A 13,701-nucleotide genomic window follows, 5' to 3' on the forward strand; every position below is an offset into this window, starting at 1 on the left:
CTGGGAACCTCCATATGCCACAGGTGCAGCCCTAAAAAGCCAAAACAAACAAACAAAAAGTATTTTGGAGGGGAGATTGCAAATTTTATTTATTTTTTAAAATAATTTTTATTATAGTTGATTTACAATGTTCTGTCAGTTTCTGCTGTACAGCAAAGTGACCCAGTTATACATTTATATACATTCTTTTTTCACATTATCCTTCATCATGTTCCATTGAAAGTGATTAGATATAGTTCCCTGTGCTATACTCTTCTAGCTCTTTGCATAAGACCTTAATTAGATCCCAGTCTCTCTCTCTCTGTCTCCCTCTCTCGTCTTTTTAGGGCCACACCTGCGGCATATGAAGGTTCCCAGGCTAGGGGTCAAATAGGAGCTATAGCTGCCGGCCTACACCACAGCCACAGCCATAGCAATGCCAGATCTGAGCCGAGTCTGGGACCTACACCTCAGCTCATGGCAACGAAGGATCTTTAACCCACTGAGCAAGGCCAGGAGTCGAACCCACATCCTCAAAGATACTAGTTAGGTTTGTTACCTCTAGGCACCATGGGAATTCCCTAGACCACAGTCTCTTTTGAAGAACTTTCCTTTGGGAGGCCTGTACACTTATTATGCCTATTCTTTTACTGTTGACATACTGTGTGTGAAAAAGCTCTCTCACCCTCTCTCCTCCCAGCTTGTCCAGAATCCATGCACAGAGGAGGCTGCAGACCTAGCCTGAAGCTCGGCAGTAGGGTTCTGATAAGCAGAGCTTCTAATAAGTCACGAGGTCCTGGCTTATCAGGTTCCCTCCCCAGGTGCCAGCCACCAGCACTGTGGGCATGCTGGGAACACCTCCCACCCAAGCCTTTGCCCTGGGTCCAGAGTCTGAGTCCTATCTAGGCACTCACTGAAAACAGCTGAAGGCCACAGAGGTAGAAGTTCCTTGTTTTCCAGGTACTAAAGGCTATAATCCCTAACTTTAAATACTAAATGCTCCTAAGATCAAAGGGAAAACAGGGTTACAGTGGGAGTACGTGGAGAGGAATCTAGCACCAGATTCTGTGGCCTGCAGGTGACGTGCTGCCTAAGAGGAACAGGTAGGAAATCTTTGGGGGCCCAGAGACTAATACCAATTAGGTGCAGATAACACAGGGGGTCAGGCCCAGAGCAGGTTTGGGAAGAGGATCTGTAGAAGCAGGAGAAGAAGGTCAAGGGTGGCCCAGAGCTGACTGCTAACTCCTATCACATTCAGGGGCCTGTGACCACCATCCCAACACCTGAAGCCATGGCCAGCGGGGAAGATGAGCCAAGGAACTGTGCTGTGTGCGGGGACCGAGCCACAGGCTATCACTTCCATGCCTTGACTTGTGAGGGCTGCAAGGGCTTCTTCAGGTGAGAACTTCCTCACCAACATAAACAGCCTCCCAAACTGCCTGCCAGGCAGCCTTCATGCCTTGGCATCTGCCTGAACTTGTCCAGCTGCCTCGCTCCTGCAACCTGGAGCCTAACTACCCTAGGGCTAGCAAGCTACCCATTGCCAACTGCAACACTGTATATAAAGGTAACAAAATAACAGAGGGAAGGCCAAGTGCTGGTTCTATGGATGCAACCCCTTAGTCATGTGTACTCTCTCTACAAAGCACCAGCTAGTACAGCATCAGCCAGGCTTTCCTGAATGACTCTGTGCCCCCCGTGGAAATGCTTGAGATGCACTGTATCCTCTCCACTCCTAGGGACCCTGGGGCACAGCTCAGATTAGCCCATGTCACCACCGATTCTTTTAGACCATGTCATTTCAGCCCTTCACATACCCAACCTTACTTGCTGCCTTCTCCGACCCTCACAACGTCTCTGTCCTCACAGGCGAACAGTCAACAAAAGCACCAGTCTCACCTGTCCCTTTGCTGGAAGCTGTAAGGTCAATAAGGCCCAGAGGCGCCACTGCCCAGCCTGCAGGTTGCAGAAGTGCCTAGATGCTGGCATGAAGAAAGACAGTGAGTTGTTCCCTTACCATCTCGAGGAACCTCTATGTCTCTCCACTGGCTATGCTTTGCCCTTGTTCCTGTAGTGTCTTCTCCACACAGTGGGCAGAGTAAGCTTTTTGAAATAAGTCAATATCACCATTCTGCTCAAAACCTCCAAGGGTTCCTCATCTCTCTTATGGTCCATGATCTCACGGTCTAGCTCCTCCAAATCACCTCTCAGACTTTACTTCCTACCCTTCGCCCTGCTCAGTGCATCCCAGCTACACTGACTTCAATGCCGCTCTCAGACACTCCAAGCATACGCTCCTTGGCACTGTTGTAACTTACACTTGTACTTACTGTCACCTCTACCCGAGTGCTCTTCCGCTAGATATTTATCAGGCTTGCTTTTTCTCTTCTGTCTCTCAAGTGCCTGTCACTTAGTAGGTTCTTGATAATTGTTGAATTATTTAATGTTTCTTCTCTGGGCCAGATAATTAGGCTCTGCCCCCAAAAGATAATGCAACTTGTAATCAACTCAAGTGACCATAGTCAACTTGCCCGAGTCCACTCAGCTGAAAAGGTGTAGTCAGGATTCACCAGATCCTTGCTTTCTCCACAACATCACATTATTTTTCTTCTTTTCTTTTATTTATAGTGATTTTTTTTCTTTTTTTCTTTTTCTTTTCTTTTTTTTTTTTTTTTTGCTTTTTATGGCCACACCTGAGGCATATGGAAGTTCCCAGGCTTGGGATTGAATTAGAGCTGCAGCTGCTGGCCTACACCACAGCCACAGCAACGCCAGATCCTTAACCCACTGAGCGAGGCCAGGGATTGAACCTGCATCCTCAGGGCTACCAGTCAGGTTTGCAACCCACTGAGTCACAGTGGGAACTCCCTATATTACTTTTCAATATGAAGCAGTGGAAAGGAAACCGTGGCAGTCAAAACATCTTTAATTCAGTTTATATCAATAAGTATTCTGTGACTCTGGACCTGTCCCTGAAATGTCAGCCTGTTTACATTTCTGAAAAATATGGATAATAACACCTGCCCTCTCTACTCATAGGCAGGCTGGTTTCATTCAGTGAGATTTAACCTCAGAACCTCTGAAATTATAAGGTGTACCTTACGCAAACATAAGGTGATGTTTTTGGTATCAAGAGCCCTCCCACTTCAGTGTTCCCCCAGAAGCCAAACATCTCCTTACACTTTACTCTCTACCCTTCCTTTCCTTCCCACAGTGCACCATTTCCTGCTGCAGTACCTCACAGGTTGGGGAAAGCGGACAGGAGCTCCCTACCACCTGGAGGCTCTGGGACTTCAAGCAGGCCTCAGGAGCCCTCAGGAACTCTCCTCCCTCCCCGTGTCCTTCATTGTGCAGAGCATCCGAGGGCCCTGGACTATGGGATGACAGAAAAAGGTGCTCTCTGCTGGTCTCAATAACTTTGTCACATCTCTCCCTGGGCACAGTGATCCTATCAGCAGAAGTCCTGGCATTGCGGCGATCAAGACAGGTTCAGCGCCGGGCACAGCAAGCATCACTGCAGCTGAGTAAGGAGCAGAAGACGTTAGTCCAAATACTCCTGGGGGCCCATACCCGCCATATGGGCACTATGTTTGATCAGTTTGTGCAGTTCAGGGTAAGCACTTACAGGATTCCAGCTGGGCTGTGACCTAAGGGAGAGGGCTTCGTGCCATGCACCAATCAGAGGACAGGACTTCTCCAGAACCCCAGCTGAGGCAGACTCCTCAGCCCAGAACCCTACCAATATAAAGCTGAAGAGACCTAAAGGAGATCCACAGGTCCCAGGTCTCTCACTCAGGCTCTGATCTCTGCAGCCTCCAGCTCATCTGTTCATCCATCACCAGCACTTGCCTCCCCTGGTGCCTGAACTGTCTCTGCTCATGCATTTTGCGGACATCAACACTTTCATGATACAGCAAATTATCAAGTTCACCAAGGATCTGCCCCTCTTCCGGTATGTGACCTCCTCTTACTTTTCAGGATGAACACACTCCAGTAAATTTTAACCCATCCCACCCCACCCCCTCACACACCCATGAAGTCACTACCCAAACGAACCCATCCATCCCTCAGCCCTTCCAAGCACCAGGTCTTGAATTCCCAACTTTAAGTGTCTCAATCAGAATCGGGAGTTCCTCTCCCTCTCTGAAGTTCTGGCTAGAGTCTGAAGTGCTGGCTTCCTGCTCCCCGTAGGTCCCTGCCCATGGAGGACCAGATCTCCCTTCTCAAGGGAGCAGCTGTAGAAATCTGTCAAATCGTACTCAATACCACTTTCTGTCTGCAAACACAAAAATTCCTCTGTGGGCCTCTTCGCTACACAATAGAAGATGGAGCACATGGTGAGATGGTGCTACAACAGTAGAGGGCAGGCATCCCTTTGGTATGGTATGTGACGAGGTGACCTGAAGGCTCCTAAGCCTATTATCTCCCACAGTGGGGTTCCAGGAAGAGTTTTTGGAGTTGCTCTTTGGCTTCCATAAGACACTTCGGCGACTGCAGCTCCAGGAGCCTGAGTATGTGCTCATGGCTGCTGTGGCCCTCTTCTCTCCTGGTGAGCATCCCTCAAAGCCCAGAAGCTTTGGTTCCACCACCTCTGCCCAAGCTCCCAGCTTTCTGAATCCATCCATCCAGGACGTTTAGTCTTCAAACTTGTGGAATGGGTCTATCCCAGCCTTGCCCCCCGCCCCCCAGAGCACTAGGCAAGCTACCTGAAACTCCCCACCTTGTCCTCTCCAACTCCCTATCTGGCAGACCGGCCTGGGGTAACCCAGTGGAAGGAGATTGATCAGTTGCAAGAGGAGATGGCACTGACTCTGCAGAGCTACATCAAAGGGCAGCAGCCAAGTCTCCGGGACAGGTACAGTGGGACTAGGGGCGTGGAGGCTCCACCAAGACAGGAAGGGGTTAAGGGGACACAACTCAGGACGAGTGCTTTTATTGTCCTTTCTTTTGGGAAACCAAGGCCCCCACCCCCTTGGGGGGGAGGTTTGTAGACCCCCAATATCCAAATTGCTCCTACTTCTATTTCATCTCACTTTTTCCAGATTTTTTTATTCAGTAGAGATGCAAAGTAGTAGCTCACAGGCTCTGAATAATAGCATTCCTGAGATTGATGACATCCATCACCTCACCAGTCCAGACTAAAGCAGCTTTTCGAGAGTCTTATTCACTCTCTTTCCTTGGCCCTTCCCCTCCTCTCCATTGGTCCAATTCCTTTCATTCTTCATTCCCCTTGAAGTTAGGGTCATTCAGTTTCAGGGCCAAAGCCAGTCTCTGGTTCAACGGTCCATGATCTATCCAGGCTCTGAGGTACGCTCCACTTCTGTCCTTGCTTATTTCTCAATGAGCCAGTTTGGCCAGAAGAGGGATGCAGTATACAATAGAACACACTCATCTTCTAGAACCTGCTCTAGGCCAGACCCTCAGATTCCATACAGTTGAAGATCTGGCCAAGTCTGGGGCTTTTTCCACACTTGACCCTCAGCGCTTTGGGTTCAAGGAAAATGGCATGGTGAGAGAAGTCTATGTCAGATAGTGGCTCCTTTGGGAACCTTTGGAACTTTTGATGCATTTGTCATACCACAGCATATTTTCCCTAGTGTTCAGACCTAGCTTTACTGACAGGCAGTTCAGGGGATCAGGGCCTCAGGAAAAGACTCTCGGCTGCCTTATTTCCCTCCTCTTTCCCTGGTGACCCCAGTACTTCTTCCAAAGGTTTCTCTATGCAAAGCTGCTGGGCCTATTGGCTGAGCTCCGAAGCATTAACAAAGAATACTGGTACCAAATCCAGAACATCCAGGGACTGTCCACCATGATGCCGCTGCTCCAGGAGATCTGCAGCTGAGGCCCGGTTTGCCTCCTTCCCCAGCCCACCTGCACACGATGGACTGTGTACGGCATCCAGGGGAAAGTGCTGGGAGCCGTCAAAAGGGAGCCCACTGGTTGCAATGAAAGATTAAAGCAATAACTGCCTCTTCATGCGGTAACGGGGAGAATAAGGGGTGGCCGTGGGGATAAAGTTGTTCTCTGGAAGCACGGAAGATGGGGAAAGAGGAAGCCTCAGGGCTAAGAGGTAAAGAAGCTCCTTCTGGGAATAGGTGGCCCTACTTTCTGAGGTCAAAGATTTAGCCCTTCAGCCCTTCTTTCCCAGCCTTGGGAAACCCCGGAATGGAAAACAGGATGGGGAGCTAATCCCATGCAGATTTTTCTGCTCTGAAGAGGAAGAGGCTAGGAGCTTTAATCCTTAGGGAAATGAAGGAGGAGGGAGTGAGGGGAGAAAAATTCAGCCAGACATACCCCTTAATCCTTCTCCCTTAGTTCAGAGCCACAAGAGCATGGGAAGATGACACTGGGGCTGATGGCAGAGTGGGAGCCTGAAGCCACTGCCTCAGCAGCTGCTCCTGTGGCAGCTCCAGTTCTGAGGAGGGCATGGTCCTGTCCCCACTCTGCTCCTGGGACCTAGAGGTCACCCAGCAAGGTGAGCTCTGGAGACGGGCCTAGTCTCTGGCCCTAGGGCACCTGACTCAGAGGTTCCAGCTGCTGTAGGGGCTGGCTCTGGGACAACCTCAGCCCACAGTGATGCTGAAGCCACAATGGAATCTGTTGCGCCAGTGATTAAGGAAGGCTCCGAGGGCTAGGGTGACGGGCAGGGGGGGCATCTTCTTCTCCAGCACAGCACCCACACACCAGTTACTATCCACCAAGCCTGTTGGGAAAGAGAATATACACTAGGTTATTTAATAGGTCTTGGAGAAAGGGATCTGCTGAAGTGAGGCAGAGTTTCCATCCAACTGCCGACCCCCAGTCCCTTAGCACCCCTGGATGTCATCTGAATAACCCTTACCTCTAAACACCATGTTGGCCTGGGGCAAAGTCAGGTGGTAACCAAAGGAGAAGGTTGTGTCTTGTAGCCTTGTGTTTGCCTCAAACTCTACTCCAACTTGAACCTGAGAACCACAGGCAAGGAGGGGAGAGGAATCTGTCTGAGTGAAGACTAGAGGAGTCCTGACAGGGCATCAGCAAGAATGAAGGCACTCATGAAATGCTTGTGCAGTGTGGGCAGGATGAACAGAAGGTCAGCAGGTCCAGAGGGACTTGCTGGGGTGGGAGATGGGATCAGTAGACTCACCTGTTCATTTGCCCTGTGGTAATAACTTGCATGGGCCCCACCTGATCCCACGTTCAATGTAGCTACCCAGTGTCCAGCTGTAAAAACCAAGGTACAAGAGAAAAGGAGCATTACTGTAGTAGAACACAGGCCAGGAACCCCAGCCGAGTCCTCCCCATCACTATTCCTCCTCACCCCATACCCGAGTACTTCCCAGCCAGTGTCAAGATGGCCCCTTCTTCTCCTGGCCTCCGGTGATAAACTAGCTCTCCTCCCAGCACCAGCCGATGAGTGAGGCTCTGCAGGAAGTGAGCGACCATGATCACTGTGGGGAGACATGGAGTCAGTCATAGAGGAAAGCCTACTCCCTCACCTCCAGCAGCCCCCACCCCAGCCTGCCCAAGAAGTTTCTTTACTAATCCCTGAATCAACAACGAAGAGGCACAGCCAACATTATTAGCAAATGGGCAGCCAAGACAAAAAGAACCCTGTGCCAATTCCTCACCCGATTCCCCAATCAGGTCAGGATTTCCTAAGGTCAGAGTGGCTGTGTAGTCATCTCCCCGATACTCGCCATCAAACTGCCATGTCAGGAACTTGGCCTGCTGAGTCTGGGTAGGGAGAGCAAGAAGTAAAATCGCCCTCCCTCTTTATAATCACTCGTGCTGCTTCTCCTCCCCCTGGAGCCCCCAGAGCAGGACACTCCTGGAGGAGAAGGAGGAAATGCTTCAGTGGATGGAAGCAGGAACCATGGGTCACCTGGAAGACAGCCTTGGCTCGGAGCCGCTCTGCCAAGAGAAGCAGGACCTGGGCGTTGAGGCTGCCACTGCTGTCCATATCCCCTACCACAGTGGGGAACACCTGTTGAAAAGTGTCCACAGTTAGGAATGAACTGGGTGGCACCAACTCCGACTAAAGCCAAATGTAGGATTTCTTTAACAGTGCCCAGCGCCCCCTAGTGGAGCCACAGAGACATCACAGAAATGTTTTCCTACCCTCTCCCATTCAGGAGAAACACAGAGGAGGTGCCCTACCTATTCTTCCCCAGAACACACACATTTCCTCCTCCTCTACACCTGGGTCCCAACTGGGCTTTTCGGGGATAACCCAGGTGTGTGGAGCCCTCACCTCAGTGGGGCTAAGTTGCCAGTCCCCTGCATAGGCCGCATGGAGGTGATAGCCGGGCAAACCCAGAGCACTCATATGCACAGTGTGAGCCACCTGAAGAAAGAAAAGTCAATGGAAGAGAGAACATTCCTGCTCCATTTCAATCCCCCATCCCACCCTTCATCTTCTCCCCATCCAGCGGGTCTTTTAAGAAACCCATACATTCCAACATATGCAGTGGGTCATCAGATTAAAAGCAACAAGTCCCACAGGCAAAGGAAGTAGAGCCCCCATATCCTCCCTCTTTTGTCCCATATAGCCTGCCTAAAACTGGGGTACAAAGGAAAGAAGAGGGTCCAGGGACAGGAAGGGAGGAGTAGTAAGGAGGGGCCAGAGAAGTGGGAGCACCTGGAAATGGCTGCTCAGAACCTTGTTGACAACGAGCTTCACTCCCTCCATCTGTGCTGGGAATACATCTGAAGGGAGTGGAGGGGAGGGAGGGAAGGGAAGGAATAAGCACAGACAAGGAACCTCCAACCCACGAAGTAGTCTCCCCTTTCAATCCCATAGAAAGTGATTTGGAGGAATTGACCTCCTTTCAAGTGCTGCAACAGGAAATGCTCCCCTCCATTGGGGCATCTGATCCTCCCTGAGGCTGCATACCCCAGCTGTGACATCCTCTTTTCTGCTCCCATCACTGGACACCCAGCATTTCCCTCCCCTTCTCTGCCTCTTCAACCTGAGGCATCCAAATGCCAAGTTCTCACCTTTGCATAGCCGGTGCAACTCATCGAAGCTCCCAGGGTTGGGGAGAGGTTCCTCTCGACGGGGGCTCCGGCGGGGCAAAGCGCCCATCGGTGCCAGGCCCAATGTGTTCCCCATTTCAGTCCAGAGGAGAGGGGAGGGGCCGGGGTTCGCCTGGGAAAGGACGCTATTGCTCCCGCTACCCACCACGGGCCCCACCCCCCATTATCTGGCTCCCTAATCCCAGAAACTTCCACATGGTCCGACGCTAGACCTGGAACAAGAAGAGTAGGTGGGAGAAGGCACTGGTGGGGAGTTTGAACCCCAAGCACACTCACATCCCATTTTTAATTCCTCACCCCACCTGTCACCCCTGTACCCTCCCCCCGCTCTAATTCTTGCCTCCACCACAGAGCTCACCCAGTTTCCTAGTCTTCCTACTCTTCATTCCCAGGCCCCAAGGCGAGGCTTGCGGTGGAGCAATAACCCTTACCGTCTCAGACCTTCATGCTGCCCCTTTCCCCCCGACACACCCCGGTCATCTTGATGGGGGCAGCCATCTTGAGTGATGGCATAACTGCGGCTTCACGCTGCATTCCCAGCGTGGTCATGGGCGCCATCTTGGAACCGGGCGAAAAAAAAAAAAAAGATTTCCTAACCCTCCCTATACTGGGCTCCGCCCAATCTATTAAAAAAAAAAAACAAAACTGCCTGGCTGCTGACCATAAGCCAATGGGAGAAGAGGAAACAAAGGAAAGACAGACCTCACATTCAGAAAGCTCCAACCCCGGCACTGCAGAGACAGGCGGAGCTTGATTGGTGGCTTCTTAGACTTACTCAAGTAGATGGCCTTAGATCGCCCTGCCTCTCCAAGGTCGGAAAGAACCTCTGAGCATGCAAGACACTAGAGGGAGCATCTTGGAGCTTGAGCCACTGAAGATCCCTGCACCATCTAACCTGAAGACACGTTTTGTGAAGTATGGCTGGGGGAACCAGTGTGAAAACTTTTTTGAACATTGCTTCATGTAACTCCCAGGCGCCCCCACTACATACACCCCCAGAACCCCTGGGGACTCTTCCTCAAAGTCCTTCATAGCGCACAGTACACCTTCAGATGACTTCGAGTCACAAATACAGCTCTCCCTAGGAAAATGGACCCACACTTCCCTCCCTGGAGGTCCACGCCTCTCAAAGTTCACCTCTCGGTAGAATGGAAATGGCTGTGAGAGTTTGGGGTAGAGGAGCATGGGATGCAGCCTTAGCTCTGTTCCCTGAAAGAACTGGCCCTCCCCTGAGTCCCTAGGCAGAGCCGGCAAATAAAATTTGGCATGTGGACTCCTGCCCTCAAATGCACTCCACTCCAAAGCCAGGGACAAGTCAATGGAGTGCCCTTCAAGTACTAACTGCTCAGAGTTCCCGTAGTGGCTCAGTGGTTAACGAATCCGACTAGGAACTGTGAGGTTGCCGGTTCAATCCCTGGCCTTGCTCAGTGGGTTAAGGATCTGGTGTTGCTGTGAGCTGTGGTGTAGGTTGCAGAAGCAGCAGGGGTCCCACATTGCTGTGGATCCCACGTTGCTACGGCTCTGGTGTAGGCCGGTGGCTACAGCTCTGATTAGACCCCTAGCCTGGGAGCTTCCACATGCCGCAGGAGCGGCCCTAGAAAAGGCAAAAAGAAAAAAAAAAGTTCTGAGTGCTCCACAGGAGAATAGTTGAAAGTGGAATAAAATCTCTTGGGCTCCTGTTGCCTCCCTCACTATCTCTTACATTACCACTCCCATCTCTCAGGAATGTTCTACATACACGTCTGAGGGCAAAAGGCTGAAAGATACAAATGCTTCTGATATCTGTTGAGCTGATTTCACCCAAAAGCCATAGGCCTGGGGAATGCACCTCTGCCCTCCCTCACAATCAGTCCAGGGATTAGGGCCGGGGACCTTGGTCAGGATACTATGGCCCCTGCTGGCTCATACTGACTGACCACCGCCTAGAACTGATAAGGGGATCCAATGCCCAGAGACCTTCAACCTTTATCCTTGGTAGAAGCCTCTCATTCACTTTTCCTCCAGAACACGCCAATTCAGGGGCAGGGAAGAGGCTGCTTTCTGAATTTGTTTTATTGGGGGTGGGCTGTGCTCTCTGATCAGCTCTCAGGAAGGTCATTCTGGGCTCTGTTTTCTCCCCTTCTCATTCATTACACATTAACTCAAAAAGGGACAGAGTCAATCATACCTGCCCTCTGAACCTAACCCTTCTTCCCCTAACCTACATTCCCCTCACTCCTGCCCCTGATTTCATGTCCTTTCTTCTGTTCCCCAATAACCTCTCCGCCAAGTTGCAGTGAAGGGAGGTAGGCTTGGGAGATGATATCTACCCATGAAGGGACAAAGATGGCAAGGGCTATGGGCTTGATATGTCAGAGTTTTCTAGGAAAAAACAAAAACAAAAGCAAAAACAGAAATCCTGCTTCCTAAAGCATTCAAATCCAAGGACTATTGGCCCCAGGCCCCAGAGGCATGAATCTTGAATAGACCTAAAGTGTATCCCTTTGACACCCACTTTGGCCTCCACTCCTGCCTCCCACCCCTTCATCCTGAGTCCCCCATGTTCTTATCCTCTCCTCCCCCATGTTTCCAATTTGTTTACTCCAATATAGTTCTTGCCTCACTGGGCCCCTCCAAAGTCCTTGTTACCTGAGAGGGGGGTGGGGAAGCAGACAGATATATAGCTCCTCCCCAGCCAGGCCAGGCACATTCGGCAAGGACAGCGACACTGACAGGTACCGTAAGGGAGCAAGAGGTGTGGGCAGCATCCAAAGAGGACCGGGATTTAATTGTGGAAAGGGAGGGAATCAGGTTGGTGTGGACATCTAGGCAAGGTGGTCCCTGGGGAGGGGCTGAAGTCAATTCAGCTTCATGATCCTCCCCTGTGCCCAACTGTTCGCAGGCCACTTTTCCCACCATTAACACCATGAAGCTGCTTGCCATAGCTGTGCTGCTCTTCACTATCTGTAGCCTTGAAGGTGAGTGTGCTATGGAGAGGGATCCCAAGGAGGAAAAAAACTGCTTGGGTCCTAGCTGTCCATCTGTCTGTGAGCCTATGCCCAGGTCAGACAACTGAAGCGCTTACAAGGAAAATCATGCCCTCTCTAAAGCCCATAAAGCCCATCCAAAGACCTGGAGCTAGATACCTGTTTGGGGAGGGGGCTGAGAGCTGGGGCTGAATACTGGCAGAGACGTGGGCCTCATAGTTGGGGACCCAGCTGACAAGACGTGTGTTTGTGTGTGTGCGTATTTCTATGTACACGCAGGGGCTTTGGTTCGGAGACAGGCAGAGGAGCCGTGTCTGCAGAGCCTGGTCTCTCAGTACCTCCAGACCGTGACTGACTATGGCAAGGACCTGATAGAGAAGGCCAAGGGCTCAGAACTTCAAACTCAGGCCAAGTAAGTCTCAGCAAAAGGGGTTCAAGGACCAGGGACTGGGGAGAGAAAGAGGGGAAGCTCCAAGGTCCCACAGAAGATTGAGCTCAGGGATGGGGGTTAGGGAGGATGAGGTTTAAATTAGAAAGAAAATTCCAGAGTTCTCATTGTGGCACAGTGGAAACAAATCCAACTAGGAACCATCAGGTTGTAGGTTTGATCTCTAGCCTTGCTCAGTGCGCTAAGGATCCAGCGTTGCCTTGAGCTGTGGTATAGTTCACATTCTTGGCTCGGATCTGGTGTAGCCCGGTGGCTTCAACTCTGATTAGACCCCTAGCCTGGGAACCTCCATATGCCTTGGGTGCAGCCCTAAAAGGACAAAAGAGAAAGAAAGAAAGAAAGAAAGAAAGAAAGAAAGAAAGAAAGAAAGAAAGAAAGAAAGAAAGAAAGAAAGAAAGAAAGAAAGAAAGAGGGAGGGAGGGAGGGAGGAGGGAGGGAAGGAAGGAAGGAAGGAAGGAAGGAAAGAAAGGAAGGGAAAGAAAATTCCCTCATCTCCCCCTAAATCCAATGGACCTTTTGGACAGAGAGGGGCAGCATGAACTGGGCTTTGAATTTCCATCTCTAGAGTCTGTTCCTCTGCCTGGTAGAGGGCTTGCCTCTCCTCCTAAGAGCTTTGCCATGCCAGGAGAGACCAGGCACTAGAATTTGGTCACTTGGGTCTCACCCCCCACCAAGAAGGCCCCTGCCAGTCCCTCACACTAACTCTAATGTCTCACATATCCAGGACTTACTTTGAGAAGACACAGGAGCAGCTGACACCCTTGGTCAAGAAGGCTGGAACTGATATCTTTAACTTCTTGAGCAGTTTCATTGGCCTCAAAACTCAGCCTACTGCCCAGTGAGGTGTCCAGACCACTGTCTTCCATCCCCAGCTGGCTCCTGGAACATCCGCTGGAAAGACCTAGAGCTCCTCTCCCTACCCACTCCTTGTTTTCTACAATAAATATTGAAAGAGTCAAGTTGTGGGCCTGGAATGTTTGAGAGACTAGGAAAACTGGGGGTAGTGCGGAGGAATAGGAGGAAGAATAAAAAGAAATCTTCTTTTTTTTTTTTTTTTTGTCTTTTTAGGGTGGCATCTGCAGCATATGGAGGTTTCCAGGTCCCCAGCTCAGATCAGACCTGTAGCTGCCAGCCTATGCCACAGCCACAGCAATACCACATCTGAGCCAAGTCTATGACCTACACTACAGCTCAGGGCAAGACTGGATCCTTAACCCACTGAGCAAGGCAAGGGATCTAACCTGCATCCTCATAGATGCTAGTCAAATTCATTTCTGCTGAGCCATCACG

At 50.8% G+C, this 13,701-nt stretch overlaps 3 protein-coding genes across 5 annotated transcripts; 2 read left to right on the top strand and 1 right to left on the bottom strand.

The window, feature by feature from the left end:
• Positions 1-1,240: 1,240 nt before the first annotated feature.
• On the top strand, positions 1,241-5,949 carry NR1I3 (nuclear receptor subfamily 1 group I member 3). Its single transcript, XM_047784086.1, has 8 exons — positions 1,241-1,377; positions 1,849-1,979; positions 3,423-3,592; positions 3,792-3,931; positions 4,171-4,316; positions 4,400-4,528; positions 4,714-4,834; positions 5,692-5,949. Exons 1-8 carry the CDS (start codon positions 1,271-1,273, stop codon positions 5,819-5,821), a joined length of 1,074 nt encoding a protein of 357 aa, XP_047640042.1. The 5' UTR covers positions 1,241-1,270; the 3' UTR covers positions 5,822-5,949.
• Positions 4,897-13,389, bottom strand: TOMM40L (translocase of outer mitochondrial membrane 40 like). Of its 3 annotated transcripts, XM_047784083.1 has the most exons (11): positions 13,143-13,384; positions 9,429-9,555; positions 8,959-9,209; positions 8,600-8,667; positions 8,213-8,305; positions 7,844-7,945; positions 7,590-7,695; positions 7,287-7,409; positions 7,106-7,182; positions 6,821-6,923; positions 4,897-6,682 (listed from the first exon to the last, which is right to left on the bottom strand). In XM_047784083.1, the coding sequence occupies exons 3-11, from the start codon at positions 9,071-9,073 to the stop codon at positions 6,543-6,545; spliced, it is 927 nt and encodes a 308-aa protein (XP_047640039.1). In that variant the 5' UTR covers positions 9,074-9,209; positions 9,429-9,555; positions 13,143-13,384; the 3' UTR covers positions 4,897-6,542. The 3 variants fall into 3 exon arrangements, with proteins under 3 accessions (XP_047640039.1, XP_047640040.1, XP_047640038.1); XM_047784084.1 differs by lacking the exon at positions 8,600-8,667 and having other exon boundaries at positions 8,959-9,109; positions 13,143-13,389; XM_047784082.1 differs by lacking the exons at positions 8,600-8,667; positions 9,429-9,555; positions 13,143-13,384 and adding an exon at positions 9,356-9,422.
• APOA2 (apolipoprotein A2) lies at positions 11,885-13,370 on the top strand. Its single transcript, XM_047784085.1, has 3 exons — positions 11,885-11,954; positions 12,243-12,375; positions 13,136-13,370. Exons 1-3 carry the CDS (start codon positions 11,903-11,905, stop codon positions 13,251-13,253), a joined length of 303 nt encoding a protein of 100 aa, XP_047640041.1. The 5' UTR covers positions 11,885-11,902; the 3' UTR covers positions 13,254-13,370.
• Positions 13,390-13,701: the final 312 nt, after the last annotated feature.

Source organism: Phacochoerus africanus, chromosome 6, assembly GCF_016906955.1.
Source record: "Phacochoerus africanus isolate WHEZ1 chromosome 6, ROS_Pafr_v1, whole genome shotgun sequence".
Classification (NCBI taxonomy): Eukaryota; Metazoa; Chordata; class Mammalia; order Artiodactyla; family Suidae; genus Phacochoerus; species Phacochoerus africanus.

What these genes read in the sequence shown, in the direction of transcription:
- TOMM40L (XM_047784082.1), bottom strand. Translation starts at nt 9,383, where the DNA reads ATGAAGAGTAGGAAGACTAGGAAACTGG. An exon ending in ACTGGCTGGGAAGTACTCGG is followed by an intron (nt 7,183 to 7,286) that starts GTATGGGGTGAG and finishes TGGTTTTTACAG; the next exon opens with CTGGACACTGGGTAGCTACA. An exon ending in ACCACAGGGCAAATGAACAG is followed by an intron (nt 6,924 to 7,105) that starts GTGAGTCTACTG and finishes TGTGGTTCTCAG; the next exon opens with GTTCAAGTTGGAGTAGAGTT.
- APOA2 (XM_047784085.1), top strand. Translation starts at nt 11,903, where the DNA reads ATGAAGCTGCTTGCCATAGCTGTGCTGCTCTTCACTATCTGTAGCCTT. An exon ending in CACTATCTGTAGCCTTGAAG is followed by an intron (nt 11,955 to 12,242) that starts GTGAGTGTGCTA and finishes ATGTACACGCAG; the next exon opens with GGGCTTTGGTTCGGAGACAG. An exon ending in GAACTTCAAACTCAGGCCAA is followed by an intron (nt 12,376 to 13,135) that starts GTAAGTCTCAGC and finishes TCACATATCCAG; the next exon opens with GACTTACTTTGAGAAGACAC.
- NR1I3 (XM_047784086.1), top strand. Translation starts at nt 1,271, where the DNA reads ATGGCCAGCGGGGAAGATGAGCCAAGGAACTGTGCTGTGTGCGGGGAC. An exon ending in AATAGAAGATGGAGCACATG is followed by an intron (nt 4,317 to 4,399) that starts GTGAGATGGTGC and finishes TCCTAAGCCTAT; the next exon opens with TATCTCCCACAGTGGGGTTC. An exon ending in TGTGGCCCTCTTCTCTCCTG is followed by an intron (nt 4,529 to 4,713) that starts GTGAGCATCCCT and finishes TGTCCTCTCCAA; the next exon opens with CTCCCTATCTGGCAGACCGG.